The sequence below is a fragment of the Ixodes scapularis genome, unplaced genomic scaffold, assembly GCF_016920785.2.
Source record: "Ixodes scapularis isolate PalLabHiFi unplaced genomic scaffold, ASM1692078v2 PGA_scaffold8__174_contigs__length_109621045, whole genome shotgun sequence".
In the NCBI taxonomy this organism is placed as follows: Eukaryota; Metazoa; Arthropoda; class Arachnida; order Ixodida; family Ixodidae; genus Ixodes; species Ixodes scapularis.
In genome coordinates, this window is record NW_024609883.1 from 35,338,275 (window position 1) to 35,360,832 (window position 22,558).

The following is a 22,558-nucleotide window of genomic DNA, read 5'->3' on the forward strand; positions in this document are numbered from 1 at the left end:
TCACTCATCCACGGTTATTCTGTATACACCAATCAAGATTTGCTTTAAAGGGACACTGACACCCCCCAAAAAATTTTTTTTATTTTTTGCCAGGTGCTTCATTATGGTGTCGGAGGACTACCCAATTAATATTTTGCAACAGAGTAGCGTATTTCTTTAATAAAGCCAAAAGACGCAACTGCTCGAAACCGAAACCGAAACCCGACGGAGGTCGGAGATGTGGAGAGAAGAGAGTGACTGGCGGAAGTCACGTGGCTACACCCGACCGTGCGGTTTTTTTTTTTTTTTTTTTTCCTCTCCGGTAGCAGACGACGCGACACGCGGCGTGCGGGAACTGCTTGCCGTGCGATTAATTCTTTTGCAGTTATGTTTGTTCCGCTCGTTGTTCTGTACTCCAAGATGAGTTGTTTTGTACATTGAGGAGTTGGAGATGAGTAGTGAGTGCCCGTGGTGAATTTCCATGATCGGGTCCGAAAAGAATAAACCCAAGATGTTGCGTGAAGAGCTGGCTCACATGTCCTGCATCCGAAAAAAAGTGGCATTGTGCGACAGAGTTTCCGAAAGATCAACGGGATCGGGACCAATGGCTGGCTGCAATTCCTGTAGAACATTTACGGGCACCTCGGAAAGCGGACGCTACCTGATTTATATGCTCCTTGCATTTTGCGGAAAGTGATTACATTGAGTTCGCAGGTGTCAAAACGGAAATCCCATACCGTTTAATTCAGCGAAGCATCGTCCACAACATTTGTTTGTTATTTTTTTTTTGTTCGTTTCTTCAGTGATGATTGTAAAAAAAAGAAAACGATATGTAAACATCGGAAAAGGTTTGAAAAAAAAAAAAATTCACGGGGGATCGAACCCGGTCCTACCGCGTGTGAAGCGGACGTCTTTCCCACTGAGCTACTGGGGCTTTTTTTTTTTTTTTTTTTTTTTTTATATATTTATTTAAAATTGATCTTTATGTACATGTTTAAAAAATTCGTTCACACTTCCTCATGCACTCAAAGTGCAGAAAAAACCACAAAACAGCATAACACAGTGTGCAGCGTGCAAAGTAACACAAAGCGACACAACAGTTCACGTGTCTAATCCGCAGTTCAAAGGCCGCAAATGAATAGGCAGTACTAACCCTGGAGACCGCCGCAAAGCAAATGGCCACTGAGCTACTGGGGCATCTCGTCGCTGGTGGATCTCTTTCCTTAGTAATAATTCAGCCGATAAACTGTAAGTTGGAAAGTTTGCTGCCGATTTTCCTCTAGCAAAAGCACTCCCAGGTCGAAGTCGGGATGCACCACGCATTGGCGACATTCTCACATTGTAAAGAAATCGTACGCGTGCATATTCAACTCGATGTAGACACGTCGTGCTTGCCGTTTGCGCGAGCGATGTCTTCAGCCACGAGAAGGGAGCGACGGCTCGGCGACGTCTTCGTGCAAATCGGTTTGGTGGTCGGGCGTGTCGTACGGGATGAATACCAATTCTTTTGATTAGTCCCAAAGTTCTCTTTTAAAGGTAGACAGAATTCGCCAGTACCGCGAACGACAGTTCTGAAATAGAGGTCCCACGCCCGTCGTCCGCTGCCATCGCCGTCCCTGCGAGTCCCACGATACGCGAAACGACGCACGCACAGAATGCTTCCGGTTGTTTGTGCAACTTTTTTTTCAATCAACGTATTTGCAGCTTTTTAGAAGCCACAAAAAATGGGTTTCATATTTTTTTCTATTTTTAATATTGAGTGTGTGCCTTCAGTGACCCACGACTTTGATTAAATTTGGTGGTCGCATCGATACCTTAGAAAACGGCCCGTGACCGCGGAAAAGAGAGTGAGCGAGACTCGAACCGGCCAGCTCTTGATCGGCGGTTTTCGGGCGGAAAGAAACCGAATTTCGAGCCGCAAATTTTGTTCTGGGTAGTTGAGCTCTCATATGTCACGTACAACTAAAAACCTCGGCGAGCATAAATGCCCTGTCAGTGTCCCTTTAAAAACGACTACTGCAATTAGGCTCTTCTAAATAAAAAAATAAAAAAGTGCCTTCATCATAGCATCATTGCTGCGCTGTTTGGTGCTTTCAAGACGAACTAAACAGCTGGATTAGCGTTCGAGGGAAATGAAACAGTATGATTTGCCATGCCTGCTAATTAATGGTGCGTAGGAGTGGGAAGGCCAAAAAGGGCATTCCATTTCTTTCTTTTTTTTTTTTTTTTTGGTTGGACAGGTTGTCGTAGGATTCTTAACCCAGTCTTCGCAGGGAAACTGCGTTGGCTGGAGCACGCTTACACGAATGAATGATGACTAACCGTCGGGTGGTCACAATGAATCCTGTAAAACAAACCGGAAAATCGGCGCCTCGGTATACAAAGCTCAAACTTTAACCGAGTAGCAATTAAGGAGGATTTTAACTCGCGAAATTTCAAGCCGCAGCTCCTGCTCGCAAAAAAATAAGACCAACGAGATTGCCAGGGTCAACGGCAGACGTGCTTGCAAATGACCGAGTTGGCAATGGTTGTCACTTCTGGCGCCATCTTCCGATAAGTGGAGCGACCGGACAACAAACGGCGCCATCTACTCGCTGCGCCTGTCGGGAGATGGCGCCACATATTATACCCGTTGCTAACACGGTCGTCTACGAACGCACCCGCCGTTGGCCCTGCCAAGTTTGTTGACCTCAGTTTTCATACGAAGAAAGCTACGTCTTAAAATTTCATAAGGTAAGATCCATCACCTTAATGCCTATTCGGTGAAACTTCGAGCTTTGTATGGTGACGATTTTTCCGATTCGTTTTACAGCGGCAGGATTTATTGCGGCCACCATACATACTGAGAGTTTCTGCGAAAACTTTCAAAACTTCTTTATAATGGGGTGGTTCAGGGAAGAAGAAAATTTGAAAGTTGCCAGTCACGGTGGACCTCAGTGATTGAAAAAAAAACATTAATTAGCATAATAATTACATAATATTAACTAATTAACCTCTTATTAGTGAAAGTGAGAATATGGTTCCATTTAAAATCTTGCTGAGCGTCATCAAAAAACCCTAAATTAGCCAATTTTAGAAAGACTTGGGCTTCAGCCACTTTGCCGGAAAATTGAAAACTTTTCGCCTATGCTCCCATGTTGAGGTATCGCCATCAGCTAAATGAGCTTGTGCTCATATCACAGTTTTTTTTTTAATTTGTAGTTATGTTTAGTACTGGGTTTGTGTGAATAGATTTAGTGCTTGATTGCTTAGAAAAGTAAACAGTATTATTAATACTAATATTATTATTATATTGGTCCGGAAATATCATCGACACGTACGATGGGGACGATACGTCTTTAAAGGGCATTCCATGTGCCTTTTACACCAACGCGGCAGAATATCCCGCACGGTGCCGCACCACTCAAATATATGAGCATAGCCGTCTGCGATTCAAACGGTCAGAGCAGGACAACAGCCTCTTTTCGAGGCAAGCTTCCCAGCACCACCTCGGAAGAAGTAGCTATTGCATTGGCGCTAGCACACATATATCACACTATCAAGGATCACGAGGCCCCACGCACTATCATCACCGACTCACAAGCGGCATGTAGTGCATACGCCAGAAACTCACCCTCCCATTTAAGATTAGGAATTCTATCACCCCTTGAACCCTCCTTGCTACCGCCGGCCCGCATTATATGGACACCTGGTCATACTTCTCTTCCCGGTAATGAAAGCGCACACGCGCTCGCCCGAGAAATAACCCACCTGGCATTACACGAGGAGAGAGAGGAATTCAGCACCAGACACTACAGTACCAACCTTTTCCCAGCCTCCCTACTCACTTACAATAATGTCACAGAATACTACCGCTCCCAGCGCAAAACTCTTCCTCCCCCCCCCCCCCAAGACACTAACCCGGCAGGAAGAAATCGCATGGCGCCTACTACAAACCCACACCTGCCCAAACCTGTTCCACAAACACCGGCTCTTCCCCACCACGTACCCAGACATCTGCCCGGGTTGCCAATCCCCCAACTCACCGTGTACCATTCCACATGGACCTGTCCAACCCCATTGGGAAACGGCATTAAACCCATCCCCCCATCCTACATTCTTTTCTTGATAGGCTGCGCTATCCAGCACATTGCCTGACGATCAGCGACGGCTGATTGAACGGGCCAAGCGAGTAGTAGAAGCCAACGGAGCCCTGGATTAAAGGTATACTATAACGAAATTTGAAATATTCCCGTCGTGTTCAAAAATAGGTTGAATATGATCCACAATATCCGTATATGACAATCGCACGTTTGTATTTTGAGCCTGGTGGCTGTATTTTTCGTTATAAACGGCCCAGTCTGGCAAGCGCTCAGAGAAGGCCCAGCGGAGACCACGTGACATCCAACGCAATCCTGACGTAGGTCGTCTCAAGACGAGCAAAGCTACGGCGAGGCTGACGTCGAGAGGATGGCCTAGTCGTTCCAGTCACCGAAGCGGCTGCTTTTGTACAAATTTTGAGTGACGGGTTAATCTTCTATAATCTTGTAGGGGGACAACAGCGACTTCTGCGACACACAAAAGGCATTCTCGCGAAGAGGGGAGTTCCTCCTGCCCCTCTTCTCTCGTCGTGGCCGGAGGTGAGACAACCTCCGTCACTAGCTGCCAAGGTTGCTAGACGGGCATTACAAGCGAGGCGTTAGCGACATCCACTAGGTGCTCTTTGCTAATCGTTTAATTCGTTTTAAAATTCCTTTTCCTGACTTTTTTAACAAGATATTTGTATGCTCGATTTGATGGTGCTTTTTTGAACACATATAGACCAAAAAATGAGCGACGAAATTTCGTTGTAGTATCCCTTTAAAGGGACAATGAAGGCAATTTCGGAGATCTTTTTGGCGATTGAACTGGGTTCCAGGCACGTCTCAGGCCACGTTGCCCAAATTTCAGCCGAAACCGGCGCTTGTGTGCCGCGCAAATCAATTAAACAGTCGCGGTAATAATCGTACCGTGATAGGGTGCCTACATGTCTGTCTGTTTCAGGGTGAAGACATCCATTGTTGCCATGAATGTGCCAGCGCGTGACGCTCTCACGCACTCGGTGCGTGACTTGGGCGGTAAAATGGCGTCTATGCATTAGTCAAAGCCACGCGCTCGAGCTGAGTGACACCGGATTGCGCGCACTTCAAAATGCGTAAAAAAACGACTGGGCGGAAAAATGGCCTGAGATGTCACCACTCAAGCAAAAGCGCGCGTGTGTATGAAGGCACTCTATACCGTGATCGACTGGGGCGACGCCCCAAGAGTTGCGGGAGAAGCCAGGAGAAGCGGAGCTCACGTGACCGATGCGGGGCCAAGGAACGAGAAACGTGCCCTCGGTCACGTTTTGGTCTAATTTCCACTTGAATAACCATCAAAAGTATAAATCGGATCGGAAATGATTACTAAACCGTAAATAAAGCAGCATCATTGTTTTTTTTCTTTGCAACGCTGGACGCGAAACCGGCAACGAGCAACTATGGGCCAACAAAATAAAATTAAAAAAGAACACGGTACTCGAAAGATTTGTAGTAGATGGGAGAAAGAAGAAGTTGCCGAACAGTTCGGACGCATTTTTCTTGCTCTTAACCTATGGCCCCTGAATTTCTTTTCGGGGGACATGGCGAATCCTGTCCAGTTCCCGGAACTCACCCCACAAGCTGGGCCTTCGACGGAAGAAGGTCCCCCGCCTTTTGCAAGCCTGGCAAGTGAGGCTACTTTCAGTAATATTGTAGCACCTGACGCAGCCCAGGTCAGAGAGCCGAGGATCGGGCTGTGGTCCGAGGTCATGGAGGTTACCGAGAATACGGAAATCTCCGAAGACCACGGAAACAGGTCTACACTACAAGGGGCTCAAACTCAGCCATCTTCAAGCAATGTAGAATTGTCGGCAGAGACCGGGATCAGAAGATTGCTCGAGGGATTACCCCACGAGCTTCAACTACAAATTCTCAAGAAGCTTCTCGTAGAGAAGCATAACGAGAGTACGAGCAAACCCAAGAAAAAGAAGAAATCAAAGAAAACCAAGGGTGCTCCCCAAGGTCACGGTAGCGTGGCTGCGAACCAAGACCGTCCAGGTCAAGGAACGCAAGCAGCGCCACTACCCAATACGAAGCCATCAGGTGATGCCGGCGGGTGCCCCGTCGACACCGATGGTGCAACACCTGCAGATGGAGGCCTGACGTCACTCAAGGAAGTTGCGGAGATGGTGGCGCAAGATTTTGCGCACCGCCAAGCGCCGCTAGAAAGAAAAACGGAGGAAGACACCGGAGATCCGTGGAAACACGTCACGTACAAGCGCGCGCCTAAGCGAGTTCGCGAAGAACCTGCGGAGGTACTGAAACCACCAAACAAGACCTTCAATCGATTTTTTGAACTGAAAGTGAGACTTACCAGAAGCCAGACTTCGATCAAGCCATACGTCCAGTCATTCAAGATGCAGTGCTGTAAATACCTGCCTGACAAGAAAGTCGCACTCACACTCCACCGTCTAGAAAACGCCAACATCATTTCGATTCGTACTGACTCCGAGGAAGTGGCCCGCCACATCCAAGAAATCAAAACGATACAAGCAGAAGACCTCAAGGAGCTCCCCGTGCAAGTGTTTCGCACGTACGGCAATACGTATGTCAAGGGGGTCATTTATGACCTTTTTTCCTTAACCCAAGACAGAGACGACCAGACTCTAAACAACGAACTAGAATCGAATAAGATCCAGATCGTTGCAGCGCGCCGGCTTGGCAAGACCAACACGGCAATCATCACCTTTGATGGTGATCAACTGCCGCGATCGATCCTATACGGGAATATTTACAAGCGGGTTTTCCCATACAAACCAAAAGCGGTGGTGTGCGCCAACTGCCACTGCCTCGGCCATAAGGAGGACATCTGCCCCAATTCAGGGGTATGTACGACGTGTGGCCAGGCGAAACATGCGATGGTTCTCGTCCCTGACACTGGAGGGATGCAATGCGCTGGAGACACACCCTTCTGTCAGGGATGCAAGAAAGCAGGACACTTAGCAACCAGCAACAGCTGTCCCATAAGGAAAGCAACCAACATGAAGATGCGAGAGGAACACCAGCGATTTCGCAAGCAGCAGAAACAGCAAACACATCTGCACCCCGGCCCGCGGGAACGACTGATTAAGATTCCAGTACCCCCGAGTGGAGGAAGTTGGGCAGATAGAGTAAAGAACGGGAAGCAGTCTTCTGATTCCTCGAAGCCCGATGGAGCAGCACCACCAGACTTCAGGAACCTCTATCTCTACCTCCGAGCAGAGACGGAAGCCATTGCGAAGCATACTGAAGAACAACTAGAAAGGCAAGCACGGAATACCGCCGTACTACAAGCCTTGCAAGCATTCATTAAATGATAAAAGTCCTGCAATGGAATTGTCGGGGGCTTCGAGGCAGGGCGGCGGAGCTCAAGGCAAGGTACGTAGACAGACCATCAGAACGCTCTGACATCCTGCTGTTGCAAGAGACAAACACAACGAACATCGTACTCCAAGGGTACGAATCATACTCAAGTCCATCGATACCAGGGCGGGCGAACGGACACCTCGTTGACCCTCCCGGGATGGCCATGGTGTACGTTCGCCAGGACTGGCATCGGCACCAAATAAACACTACAAAGTTTTGCACTGAGAATCAGGAGGTGGTTGCCATCAGGGTATCGTACCAGCTCCAAAACCTGGTAGTCGTCTCGGCGTACTACAGACCAAGGCGAGGAGGAGGTACTCCACGAGACTACGGCTGGGTGGCCTATCTGCACAACTTGTACCCACGGGACCACAAGTTGTACGCAGGAGATTTCAACGCACAGCACACTCTTTGGGGTTACGCAAGCAGCGGAGGCGGAGCGGAAAAGCTCATCGAAGAGATGAGCAACTACCAGATGCATCTAACTAACAAAAAAGGAATCAAGACGAGGATCGGTGGCGCCGGCCAGAAGGACACTACCCCGGACCTTACTTGGGTAGCGAATCCTTACATACAGCATCACAAATGGAAGTGCCTTCCAGACAACTGGGGGAGCGATCATTTTCCAATCACTTTTCAATTTTCGTTGACTCGGAAGGCACGCGACGGGCCAGCGCAGAAACGACAAGTTAAGACAATATACTGGGATAAGTTCAGGCAAACATTGAAGGACGAGACTATGGAGGCCGCCCCCCTAGATCTAAGACTTCGGTGCGCAATTGAAAAAGCCACAATCAAGACCAAAGTGGATGAAGACGCGCCTACACCCGATTTGGGCCTGCTGCAGTTCTGGGCTCACCGCCTGCGAGCGGTGCAGACTTACAGAAAGGGACCACGCACTCCAATCAAAAGACGCAACATTACGCGAGCGACGGTTGAGGCTAAAGTCTACGCCCAGAAGCTTGGGCTTCAGCGGTGGTTAGATTACAGCTCGACGCTTTCCGAGAAGACGTCAGTGGCTCGACTCTGGGCCACCAGCCGCTCCATGCTTGGAAAAAAGAGGACAAAGGCTGCTACCGGCACCCTTGCACTCAAGATGGGAAAGACGGAAGAGGAGCTGACGGTCATGGCGGGGGACTTGTTCTTTCCGCAACCGGCGGCCGGCTCCTCTGGCTATGACTCCTACGCGCAAGAAGTGCTTGCACCAGACTCAAATCTGGACAGACCATTCACAAGGGGAGAGCTGGAGAGCGCCCTGCACTCTGGGAAAGCCAACACCGCACCAGGGCCCGACCAAGTCACCACGAACATGCTACGGAATTTACCTGACCACATCGGACAAGAGCTTCTGTGCCAGATCAATCAGATCTGGGAGACGGGACAAGTACCGCAAGATTGGAAACACTCTGCAGTGATTCCCATTGCTAAACCAGGGAAAGACAAAGGTGACCTTGCAAACTATAGACCCATCTCCCTCACGTCGTGCACGTGTAAGGTCATGGAGAGAATGGTTCTGCGGCGTATCGAATGGCTCCTTGAGACGACCGGGGCTTTCCACTCCGTGCAGACTGGGTTCCGGCCCGGCCTAAGCACGCAGGAGAGCCTAACGCTCATATCGGCGGGAGTCATCACAACAGCCACACGCCAAGCCGTGTGTGCCATTGTTACGGTGGACGTCAAGAAGGCGTTTGATTCGGTTCCCCACGCCGCAGTCATTCGCGAGGCACAACAACTCGGCCTCGGTGGGAGACCGCTCAACTTTATCCGGGCTTTCCTTGCGGGAAGAACGTACTCGGTTCAGTGTGGCTCTAGTCACAGCGAACCAAGGGCGAACCGGGTAGGGGTACCTCAAGGATCTGTATTATCGCCTATGCTATTCAACATAGTCATGGCAGCACTCCCACACGAACTTGACAAGGTGCCACAACTTGGGTTTACGATATATGCAGATGATATATCAATCTGGACGAGAGAATCGAGCCTATCCCAACAACAAGACACGCTGCAAGCCGGCCTTGACACGATAGAGAATCATCTTCGTCGCGTCGGGCTACAAGCGTCACCAGAGAAGACCAGTTTCGTCGTTCTTGCCCCGAAACGGTTACGCGAAGCCAAGATTTCCGACGCCTTCAACCTGGTGCTGGCAGGGAAGAGGATCGTCGCAGCGCCATCAGTCAAGATCCTAGGGCTCCTAATAGATGAGACCGGTGGAGCAGACCTTTGGCTTCGACAAACTATCAAGCAATGCAACTCGGCCCTGAACGTTATTCGCCGCATCTGCTCGGCACAAGGAGGAGCAACAGAAGAAGTGGCCAGGCGGATGGTCAAGGCGCTCGTGGTGTCACGCGTCTGCTACGGCGCGACTCACTGCAGGCTCACCAAAGCACAATGGAAAAGACTGGAAACGCTAAACCACCAAGCGATGCGCGTAATCACCGGTCTACCGGCTTACACGGCACTTCCAAGACTCAAGGAGAAGGCTCAACTCAGCTCACTCTACGACACGGTGCATGCGCGAAGTCGGGCCCACTGGGACTGACTGAAACACTCTAGACAAGGCAGAGAGATTCTCTGCCGACTCGGCAGTAAACAAGAGGATTGGCCAGCACTCCCGGAACAGCTTCCCCCCTGGGAGGATTTGCTGGACATCGTGGAACACAAACCCCTGGGGAAGCTCAGGAAGGGCGACACACAGAAGCAAGAGAGACTTGTAAAAGCCCACAACAAAATGGTCGGATCCTGGACAAATCCAAGTACCATACTCGCTGCATACACAGATTTTGCTCTCGGCAACGACGGCCCCGGGGCGGCAGTAGCCTGCTTTCCGGAGATCCAGGTCGATGCCAGCACGCAGCTTCCAACTAGCATGACAGTTCGAGGAGGGGAACTAGCGGCCATTCAAGTGGCCCTAGAATCTGTCCTGGCGAACTCCACTACCAGACCAAAAGAACTACACATCTTTTCCGATTCTAAGGAATCAGTCACAGAATGTAAAAAAGCCAACAGCCCGTGCCGAAGGGTGAGGAAAATAAAGAAAATTGCTGCTCGTCTCCTCTTGGAGGGGACGAAGACTATTATCAGCTGGGTTCCGGGTCACGCCGGAATCCAAGGCAACGAAAAGGCACATCAGCTTGCTCGCGTCGCCGTTATCTCCCTCCGCGAGCAATCCGCTATGCCCTCACACCAGCTGGACCACGGCTACTCCATCGCTTGTAATCAAGCACAGGAGTCCGCGGACGAAAACAACTACGACCCCGGTGAAGAAAAGCTTTGCATCAAAGAGCAATACAAGCATCGCCTGTAGGAAAGCCTGCCCCCAGATCCGGATCCCCTTCCAGGGGGATTAGGACGAAGAGGACGAGTAATCCTCACTCGCATACTAGCCAACGCCAATCCCACTCCGGCCCGGATTGCCCGGTGGGGTAAAGGACGATCAGGCACATGCGTAAAATGCAACGGAACAGCAAAGGCGGACACTGTCCACCTTCTATGGAACTGTCCATACTACAAGGACTTGAGGACAAAGCACAAGCCCACAAACATCACATCGCTGGAGGAATGGGTGCGCCCACCTCCAAGACCACCAGACAACGTGAACATCCTGAAGAGTCTCTTGGACTTTATCTTTGAGGCGAAACTCGATGTTCACATGTAGTGTATATAGTATGTAGCATAGTGCCAAGAGTGTCCAGGTCGCCGTCACCACCGACACCGCCCTTATTCCTCATCCCTTAGTTTATGGCCAATAAACGTTTTCAATCAATGTAGTAGATGGACACAAACATGTGGTTCGTCTGCTGAACCGTTGCGCGAACTGCAACCACTTCTTGGTGTTCATCACAGTATGGAGTAAGGTCGACCTGGTGTTGATACCAGTCGCTCCTTGCGTAGACAATAGCTTTTCCCGGTGGAGAAGCCGAGTAACCTGGGCGCTTGGATGTGATTGATGGGCTGGAGTAGGCTGTGTCGCCGCTAAAGTTGATGCTTGACGTGTTACTTTCCTGAAGTAGCATTACGTCGGGACGTTCATCGGGCTTGTCCAGGAGTCGTATCCGAAGCTCCGCCGCCCGTTTGCGAAGCCCCTGACAGTTCCACTGGAGTACCTTAATCATTTTCCATAAAGAATTGGGCTGCGAGTGCCCGTTGATGATTGGCGTATTCTTTATACTTCTTGTTTTCCTCCTGTAGAGACTGAACGATGGTGTTGAGTCTGTTTAGCTCTGCCTTGAGGAAGTTGCACGTGTTGCGCAATTCTTGTGCTTCTGCCGTTGGCGATGGTAACGGTGGTGGCGAGAGACCCTGCTTGACCTTATTGGCCCACAGGTTCTCACTGGGTGGTACCGGGGTCTTGACTGGTCTATTTCCTATCTCCTGTTGTTGCTGTTGCAGCTTGTGCTGTTCTCTGAAACTCTTGATGTCTTTCCGCATCCTTTTGTTGGTTTCCTGCCATGTGGGGCATTTGCGGTGGGTTCCGAGGTGGCCCTTCTTTTTACATCCCTGGCAGTAGGGTGTAGTGTCGGTACATCCAGGTCCCTGGGTCGGGTCCGTTGGTCTTGGATGGTCGGTTCCGCATATAGGGCACACTGCCGTGTTCGGGCATATATCGAACTTGTGTCCTAGACGGTGGCAGTGCCCGCAGGTTACTGCTTTCGGTTTGAACGGGAATACCCGCATGTACCTCTTGCCGTAAAGAACAGATCGAGGCGTTTTCTCTCCATCGAACGTGAGGACCGCCGTGTTTGACTTGCCTAGTCTTCGAGCGGCTACCACGTGAGGCTTTTCTGACTCAATTTCCGAATTGAGGACGTCGTCTTGCGGGTCCTCTTCCTTGGGATATATGTCATAAATGACACCCTTGCTGTGTGTACTCCCATAAGTCCTGAAGACTTGTATGGGTATCTTGCCTTTCTCTTCAGTGCAGATCTCTGTGATCTTCTCAAGAGTCTCGGCTAACTCTTTCGAATCTGTGCGGACCGAAATCGTGTTAGCCTTTTCTATGAGATGCATTGTGAAGGCCGTGGAGATGTGAGTGCCCGTGAGGTGCATTTTGAGTAGTCGAAGTAGGGGCTTGATCGAGATTTGTGAACGCGTCAAACGGATCTTATACTCGTACTGCCAGCGCCGGGTTGACTTGGCTTCCTCGGAAGTTTGCTGTGTCGGGTCCCCTCGGACCCGTTTCCTTTTCTTCTTATACGTCACCTGGGTCCAACCAACCGTGTCCTCAGGTTCCTCTCGTGTAGCAGGTGGCATCTCGCTGACCGCGTTCGATGGTGGTGCGAGTGTCCCCGCAGGTATCGAACTGGCGCGCTTGTTCTCCACTGCATGCGGCGTTGTGTCTGGTATGGGTGTGGTGCCGGCTGCGGCCGGCGCTTCTTGCGTTTGTTTTGTACCTAGAGGGTTTATCGGAGCTTTCTTTGAAGCCGATTTCTTCTTCTTCGTTTTGGTTGGCACAATTTCATGGGTTTCTCCAAGTATGTCCTTGAATATGTCTAAAAGGTTCTCCCTCGGGATACTCGCGAGAAGGGACCTTACAGCTTGTTCAACTGAAAAAGCCGTGTTTGGAATCGTGGAGGGCTCACCGAAGCATACAACGGCGGGGCACTCCATTGTTGGCTTTTTCAGTGTCGGAGTGGCAAGACTTGCCGGTCCCGCCTCGATAGGGGCGGTTTCGGCGTTGCTCGCAATCTTCGTGTCCATGGCTTCGGGCTGACCGCTTACATCGGTGGCTGGAACGTTGCTCGAAGTAGTGGGCCTTTCTTCTGGTCCTCCTGGTGAGAAAACCCCTCGAGGAAGGCCGAATAATGAGCCCGAATTTGGCAGCTCGGTGCTGGTCATTTTGTTCGGGGAGCTCAGAAAATCGCGTCCGATCTTGTCGGTAGCTTCTACTACAGACCGCTTAGAGACAAGACGCATACAAGGAACCACGGATGGATCGCTCATCTGCACGATGTATACCCCCGAGAGCAGAAGCACTACGGCGGAGACTTCAACCTCCAACACCAAACGTGGGGCTACGCACAGTCTTCGAACGGAGCGGAAGATCTAATAGGTGAGATGCAAACATTTCGTTTGTAATTGGCAAACAAGAAAGGAACCAAGACAAGACTGGGAGGAGCCGGACAGAAGGACACGACACCAGATCTATCATGGACGACAAATCAGTACATACAGCATCAAAAATGGAAGTGTCTCCCAGACCCATGGGGCAGCGATCACTTCCCCATTATCTTTGAGTTCTCGCCCACAAAGAAGGTAAAGAACATGACGAAGAAACGAGTGGCCAAGACCGTTCACTGGGACAGGTTCAGGGACGTCCTTAGGGAAGACAAATCAGAAGAGTCCAGCTTCGAGAGCCTCCTCAACAGCGCCCTGCAGGCAGCCACAATCAAGACAAACGTTGAAGAAGACGCTCCTAACCCTGATATTTTCCTTCTCAACCTCTGGGCCAAGCGACTGCAAGCGGTGCAGAAGTATCGAAACCCCACTAGGCAGGCAAGCTATTACTAGAGCGACGGTGGAAGCAAAGGTGTACGCCCAAAAACTAGACTCACGCCGCTGGCTAGATTACAGCGCTTCACTTTCCGACAAGACCTCGATCACGAAGCTCTGGGCTACGAGTCGAGCCTTGCTCGGAAAAAAGAAGACTAAAGGAGCGACGCAGACACTAGCTCTCAAACTGAACAAGTCTGAGGAACAGTTGGCCAGAAAGTCGGGAGATCTCTTCTTTCCTCAACCTGACCTAACCGGCTGCGCCCCCCCTTACTATCAAGAAATTCTGGCTTTCGATCACGAGATGGACCGTCTCTTTACGCGCGGAGAACTCGAGTGTGCCTTGAATCAGGGGAAGTTGCACACGGCACCGGGATCAGACAAAATCACTATGGCTATGCTACGAAACCTCCCAGACAACACGAAAGAACAACTCCTAGACATGATCAACCAGATCTGGGAAACTGGCAAACTTCCCCAGCAGTGGAAGCACTCCCTCGTCATTCCAATTCCCAAGCCGGGCAAAGACAAAGGTGCGCTCTCCAGCTACAGGCCAATCTCTCTAACGTCATGCACATGCAAGTTGATGGAACGAATGGTACTTGCAAGAATCGTATGGCATCTGGAATCTACGGACGCCTTCCACCCCGCCCAGACAGGGTTTCGACCGAGTCTCGGAACGCAAGAAAGCCTCGCCCTCATATCGGCTGACGTAATACGAAACATCAACCCCAACCGCGCAACCATCAGAACTATTGTGGCGATTGATGTCAAGAAAGCTTTTGACTCAGTCCCACACGCATCAGTCATCAACGAAGCCCGAAGACTCGGCATAGTCGGAAGGCCGCTGAACTTTGTCAAGAACTTCCTTGAAGGGAGAACGTTCTCGGTACGCTGCGGCTCGCACGACAGCGAACCGAGAGTGAACCGAGTCGGAGTCCCACAAGGCTCCGTGCTGTCACCAACGCTCTTTAATGTCGCGATGGCAGCCCTGCCTCACGAACTTGCAAAGATCCCCAACTTGGGCTTCACCGTGTACGCGGATGACGTCTCGATATGGACCAAGAACGACGACATTGCAAGACAGCAAGACACTCTACAAGCGGGCCTAGATACAATCGAAGCCCACCTATGCAGGGTGAAAATGCAAGCCTCTCCGGAGAAAACCAACTACACCGTAATCGCACCGAAAAGACACCGTCTCGCCAAGATTGCAGAACAACTAAACCTCGTTCTTGCAGGCAAGCGAATCGAGCCATCCACGTCTGTCAAGATATTAGGGATCACTATTGAGGAGACCGGTAAGGCAGACATCTGGCTCCAGGACACACTTAAACATTGCAACTCTGCCCTTAAAGGGATACTGAAGCTAAACTTGAAATACGCCTATTGTGGTCAGAAATAGGTTCAATATGATCAATGATATTCATAAATCATAATCGCGCGTTTGTATTTTGAACGGATGGCTATATTTTTCACCCTGATGGGCCCGATTGGGCGCGCGCTCGAAAATCGGCCATCGGAGAGCGCGATGCGTCTTGGGATATTGGGCGCATTCGTGACGTCACTTGTGCCGGTCGGGAAAGGCTACGGCGTGAATGTTGTGGTTACGAGCGTTGCCACTTGGTGGCGCGTCGACGGTTTACGACCTGTGACAACGTGGCCGTTTGAGATGTGCAAGGGCTGCACGCACGCTGCACCACGGGACCACGGCAAGTCGGCAACCACGGCAGCACTGACAAAACCAGCTCTGAGGCCGGATTCTCAAAGCGAATTCACGACGAAAAAAGTGCGTACGACAAATTTGAGAGAAAACCCGTGCTCTCGAAACGAAATTGTCGTAACCTTTGCGCAGGTTACGACAGAATCCTACGACAGCTCCGAAGCTGTCTTACGCACTTTTTACGATCAAATCAACAAGGCCGACAGCGTCGCTCAGTTACTTGGTATCGGCCACCAACGGACATTTATTTTTCTTCGTGCTCTTCTCGTGCGTCCCGACTTCAACCAGCAAGAAAGAAGGAAGGAGTACTTAAAACAGACCACGACGATCAAGAACGCAGGATCCACAAACACACGAGTAGAGCTACAACAGCCACGATTCTGCCGACCGAGCGAGCTCGGCAGAATATAGTAGGCCTAGCAGCAACATCGACTTGACGCACCGTTGCTCCGGCGGTCCTTGGCCAAGACCGTCTGTCCATGACCGGCTGGCCTGCTGAATGGAATATGCCCGCGCGACCCTTGTGGACCCTTACCGGATGAGTAGTTTGATCCCTGAACTAAATTTCAGAGGTCAATATTTTCCCCTTGTCATCTCGATCTCCTTGTTTTCCGAGACAGCGGTGACGAACGCTGTCGTCGAAAAGGGTCTCTCATTGATTCTATCTCCTTGTTTTGTGTGATATAGAGCTCAAATAAACGCCATACGGATTACCTTGGCAACTCGGTATGTACACTCTGTTATTAGTATGCCATTTTTATTCTGACTCGACGTTACGTCAGTGTCGAGCTATAGCAGTTCGTGGGAGCTACGCGATGTCGGTCTAACCTTTCTTTGCCGAGTGTCATGTCAGTATCGAGTTGCAATCGTAAAAGATCGGTCCAGAAGCGCTTACCGAAACGCGGTCTAACAGAGCGAATCCAGCACTTCGATCAAACGCGTGTGTCCGCTCCGAGTGTGAACAGGTATTTGGCATTTGCGTGGCTCTTGCTGACACCCTCGTAGTTCAAACATATCCTTTTTAACGTCGGCTTGCAGCTCGCGACTCGCAGCAACTAATACCGGCCGTGCCAGAAGCATGCTCGGGCCGTGTCGTGCAAAGAGCCGCAACGAGAACGAGCTCACTGTGGCCAACTACGCTTTGGCTTTCTCCGCCAAGGCTTTGCAAACGCGTTCAGGCTTAGGCGAATTCTGCCGGCACGCCGTATTGCCGCAGAACGGCGCTGCTATTTTGGCACAAGTGATGTCACGAGAACTTCCCCCCATCCACCAGATGAGAATTTGAAATCGTTTAATTATGTTTAAAATTAGTTCTCCTGTGTTTTACAGCGCAATATTTATATTTCCGAGGTGGTGTCTGTCCCTAGCCCATATTTATGCAACAAGATCAGCGCTAAAATTTCGTTTCACCACCCCTTTAATGCCATTCGGCGCATCTGTAGCGCAAGGGGTGTAGCGTCAGAAGAAATTGCCAGAAGAATGGTCAAAGCTTTAGTAGTTTCGCGTGTCTGCTACGGGGCTCGACACTACTGGCTGACCAAGGCGCAATGGCAGAAGCTCGAAGCTCTGAACAACCAAGCAAAAAGAATAATCACGGGCCTGCACAAGTTCTGCCCCCTGGGCAAGCTGAACGAACACGCTCAGATTAACTCCCTACACGAAACCGTTGTTGCCCGCACGGTCGCACACGGGGAGAGACTTAAGCACACACGACAAGGGGGAAGGATCCTGGAACTCCTATTAAGATGTACAGGAGACCTACCCAAGCTACCACAGGAACTCCCGCCATGGGAAGATCACGCAGAAATCACAGACAACAAGCCAAGCACGCGGAAGGGCGACAAAAAGCAACAAGACCGCCTCGCTAGGGCACACATCAAGATGACGGAGGCGTGGGAAGAAGGAACGAACGGGATCGTGGCTGCATACACGGACACTGCTTCGATAGACGGCCCAGTCACTCTAAAGACCACGGCTGTTATCTTTCCAACACTAGGCACAAGCGCAACCAAGAACCTTCCAGCCCGCACCTCGGTGAAAGGGGGAGAACTTGCAGCAGTCCGCCTTGCCCTCGAGACGGCCCTTGCATTACCTGAACCACCACCAGAGCATATCCGGATATTTACGGACTCTCAGGAAGTGGTAAAAGAATGCAGAAAATCAAGAAGCCTTAGCGTAGACGTGCGTAATATCAAGAAACTCGCCTCACTGCTACTAGCAAGAGGCACGACTACGAGAATAGCCTGGGTTCCAGCACACGCAGGAATACCCGGCAACGAAGAGGTGCATCGACTCGCCCGCGCGTCCCTTCTCGCTCCCCGTGACCGAGACGATACACCTTCACTGCAAGACCACGACCACGGCTACGCTCCCGTCCACGATCGGGCACCGGCTAGTCGAGCACGAGAGGAAGACTGCAACGATGGAGGGTACGATCCAGGAGAGGAACGTGCCCAAATCAAGCAAGAATACCAATCAACACTCTGGGAGAAACTTCCCTCAACACCAAACCATCCTCTGCCAACAGGGTTTGGAAGAAGGGCCAAGGTCCTCCTGACCAGGATCAGAACAGACACAACATTAACACCAGCGCGCATAGCATCTTGGAGCCGCGGGAAGAGATCCGGCACCTGCACCAAGTGCAATATGGGTGCCAAGGCGGACACTTTTCACTTGTTGTGGAAATGCCCCAAATACAAGATCACCAGGTCGAAGCACCGACCGAGTAACGTCGCCTCTCTGGAAGGTTGGACACACCCGCCAGGCGAAGAGGACAACAAGAGAAGCATCCTCCGAAGTCTCATAGATTTCATCTACGAGGCGAACCTGGATATCTTTATTTAGCCTAGTTTATTTTTTTCTTTTTTTGCCAGCGTCCAGACCTCGCAGCCGCCGACGCACTCCCCCATCCCTTACCCTTATTTTATGGCCAATAAACGCTTTCTGAACTGAACTCGAAAGATTTTGCAAAATGGTAGCTGTAGATGGCTGTTCTAACGGTCGACTGAAGACCAGTATTCGTTCGGGCGACGCTAGTCTTCACGTGTGGGTTGCTGTTCGTGTACTTTGACGACGAAAAGAGGAAGTCCACGGAGGAACCGGATCCCGGAACGGCGGGATCGCTGCCGCTTTCCCTTCGGCATCTCCCCCGCGTCCGTCCTTCGGCATGCGGGCCGCTCGTTGCCGGCTGGCCGGTCTCCGTCGGGTGATGGCAGAGGCCGCCACACACGTACTCCCGTTCCGTTGGTGTTCGGTCACTGAACGGAAGCTCGAACTCGCTCGCGAGAGCGGCATTCGTCCATGTTGACAGAGTCGGCGCAACGACCGCGCCACCGCGCTGCTATAAGCCACCGCGGTAACCAGTGTCTCGATCTCCTAAATACTACCGATACTGACTATTCACACTTGACGTCACTCCCTACCTCACCTCCGTTTTCGGAGGACCAGAAACGAGACTGGAGATGGTTCAGTTTCGGTTTCTTTACTTCTTTCGTAGGCACATAAATACGCGTCATAAATGTCTACAAAAAATTGGGCGGCATGCTATGTTCCCAAGAAGCATTAAAACACAATTTGAAAAAATTAAATAAAATCGTCTTCATTGTCCCTTTAAGGGCGTCGCCAAGAAGGCAACAACGACCTCACTTCTTAAATAAAGTTTTTTTTTTTTCTCTCTCTCTCTCTCTCCCCAACGAAATCGGCACTGCATACCCACGGGTGTGGGATGGCACTTCAGGGCCCGTTTGCTCGAAGTACTAACTGCGGCTAAAGTTAGCCGCACTACCTAGGTGAGGGATTTTGAAATCACGTGACTGGCTCGGTAGGGATGCGGGGAAACATGGCGGCGCCCCAGCGAGTGAGCGCCGCTCGCTTTGGAAATAATATGTCGCTGTAGCTGCAATATCGCGCGCGTTAGTCAGCAACGAATGGTGCAGGAGGCTTTCGCTTTGCCTTACCTCAATTAAACCGCAAAGCATGGGCAATGACATCGGCGCATTTTTTAGATAGTGTTTCGATTCTGGGCATTCCTAAGCCTAAATGAACGCGATAATTGTCGGCATGGCAACGTAAAAAAAATCCCTCTCCTTGGTACTGCGGCTAACTTTAGCCGCGGTTAGCGCTTCGAGCAAACGGCCCAATTCGTCCCATCAGTGCTAACATATGTAGGCGACACTGGCTGCACTGGCACAAGAACAAACACAGTGCGCAAAGTGTCAGTGTAGAATATGCTAGCCGTGCCGATACAGTAACAGACATGATCTTACACCAAATTTCTTGCGTTTTACGGCACGGATCTATCGTTGTCGCTGCCCCACAAAACAACGGAGAGTTGACAGACTATGAAACTTTGTCCCCATGAGAAACGACGCATAACTATGAAAGCACTTAGCGACGCAGCCGTTCATGCTGCAAACCACACCGCTCCGGTTTAATGCGCACTAATCTACGCGGCGTGGTTTAGCAAGTTTATAATTAGAACCATATATGTTTATTTTATATGTTAAGAGGTTGATTAGCAAATTTTATAATATAACTTTGCTAATTAGTGTGTTTTTACTTGTTGAAATTCTTCACGTCCGCAGTGACTAACAATTTGTTCTTGAAAAAGCTTATTTTTCTTCTGAACCACCCTATTTGTAGGAATTTTTGAAACTATTTTCAGAAACATCCGGTATATTTGGGGATCACCCCTTGTGGTAAGGATGTCAAAGCCACGGGCGCCCATGCGCTCATGCATCGCCGGTCAAAGTTATAAACGCGCACTTATAACTTATTAGATTCCACGAAACGTTCTTCCCGGTATGGTTATTAATTTCCTAGACTAGTGAGATGGATGCTAAGTTTTCGTACTACGTGCCGTAGAGTAGTTGCGTTATCTCTCATGGAACCGGACAACACTTTATCTTTGACTACTGGTCGCACCCACTTGATTGCTTAGCAGCTGTAAATATCTAGGTGACACAAAAACAAAATTATTTACATTGAAAGCGGAAATGAAAGCTGTAAACCCACTGGGCATGTTTTACATGGTCGCGTCCATCATATATATGCGCGAAGAAATGAAGACAAGGCAGAGGTTAAGTCTTTCAAGAGGCGTTTATTTCCGTTGAAGTTAATACGACTGGACACTGAAGCACTAGAAGTTGTAAGCACTCACTGCACTTCTAACAGTACAGAAGACAATAGAGACGACTCCGACCTGTTCACAAGGCATTTCGTACAAATCCCAATACTGTTCTGTCCTCGCGCTTGTCTCCGGCATCTGTATACACTCAACAAGGTTCTCCGCTCTTTTCGTCCGAAGTAACGCCAACCGTCTGCTGCCGCAAGACACGGAACAGGTAGCGGTCCCCAAGGTCGCCCACAATTTCTCTGGGCTCGATCGAATCAGCGCACTGAAACTCCTCGGGCACCTCGGCGTCGTCCGCGCGCAAAAAGCAGCTCTTTCCGCGAAACTCAACGATGGGACTGAGGGCAGGACTGTCCAGACCCATGGAACCATCGGTCGCGAACGCGTCACCGGCGCCTCGAAACCCCCTGCGACTACGAGGAGGGCTGGAATCGTTCTGCTTGTCCAGGCTTGCCGCCGATACCTGAGAGGAACACGGCTGGAGCACGGAATGGGTACTTTGCCTTTTCTTCTTTATTTCTGACTGTTCGCAGTCTCCGAATGCGTCGCCGTCTCCGAAGGCACGGTCGCTCTTGCTTTCTTCGATGTCTCGTTTGGAGCCCGGTACCTTTTCAGGGGAGGTCATCGAGATGTCCAAGTGATCGCCTCCATCAAGTAGTTCTGAAAACTGGGGGTCCTTGGAAGGCTTTCCCATCTTTCCGCTGGACGTGGCTGCGTCCTCCTCCGTCGTCTGGCATGTCTGTTCGAATCGACCATGGCTGGAATCCATTGCGCCAGGGAGTATCACCCCGATGTGAAAATGGAACTCTTGGACGCAGGAAATATAAATGTCACTTCCTTGTCGTCTTCGGTTCTCTTTCCTACACTTAGGTTTGTTGGTTTCGTTATACTCGCAGACAAATTTCTGGGGCTACGCTGGCTACGCAGTCAAAGCAATGGGCGCACGTGCGCTTGCACATTTTGAGCGCCGATCAAAGTTGTGCACGCGCACTCTTCACTTTTTTTGATATGGCAGAGAAAGTTGTCTACGAGTATAGCAGATGCACGGATGTGGTAGAGGACGGATGGCTCACGCGCTTCCGGAGGAGCCATTTCTTTGCAGAAGAGTAACATTTGTCGCGATGAAGGACTAGACAGAGGTGATGTTATGCCGTAATAAAATGGTGTCTTGCGTCTCCAGTGTATATTGACTGTGCAAAACAAAGGGAACATGCAGCATCTTTGAAGAGGACAGCCGCAGGTCATTTGCCAGCTCATTGTAAGACGAGCGAATGCAGTGCAGCATTCAGCAACATCACCATTTTCGCAACGAACAAGAATCTTTTTACAGCAAAGTTTCTCCAATCTCGTGTCTGTGGACAAAGTGGACAAATAAATCTCGACACAACCCTCTGGACAGCTACCGCCATCTATGAGTGACGATGGCAACCAGACAGCCGGCTTGCGGGTTGTCTGATTGCCGCCGTCGCTCATAGACGGCGGCACATAGTACAGCTCCGCTGCTCTTCCTTCTTCACCAGAGTGGAAAGGCTGAACATTTTTTTACATGAGATGCTACACCATATTCGCCGTGGTAGATGTCGTAGTGGGGTAAAGTGCTGGGCATTCTATTTGCATAATCCAGCTTTTTGTACTGGGGTAGAGAAGAGCACACTACCATCCCAGCGTTTCGACACCTCAGCGCCAAGAAGAGTTAGCAGGACAACAGGTGCCACAGATTCAAACTTTGGTAAACTGTCCTACTACAAAAATTACTTCGCAAAATAAATACAGCGCGTGAAACAGGCTTCGCCG

General features: G+C 50.4%; 1 protein-coding gene across 1 annotated transcript; it reads left to right on the forward strand.

The window, feature by feature from the left end:
* The first annotated feature begins 17,112 nt into the window (after positions 1-17,112).
* On the forward strand, positions 17,113-18,477 carry LOC121833550. The gene has a single exon (XM_042286954.1). It carries the CDS (start codon positions 17,113-17,115, stop codon positions 18,475-18,477), a length of 1,365 nt encoding a protein of 454 aa, XP_042142888.1.
* The last annotated feature ends 4,081 nt before the right edge of the window (positions 18,478-22,558 follow it).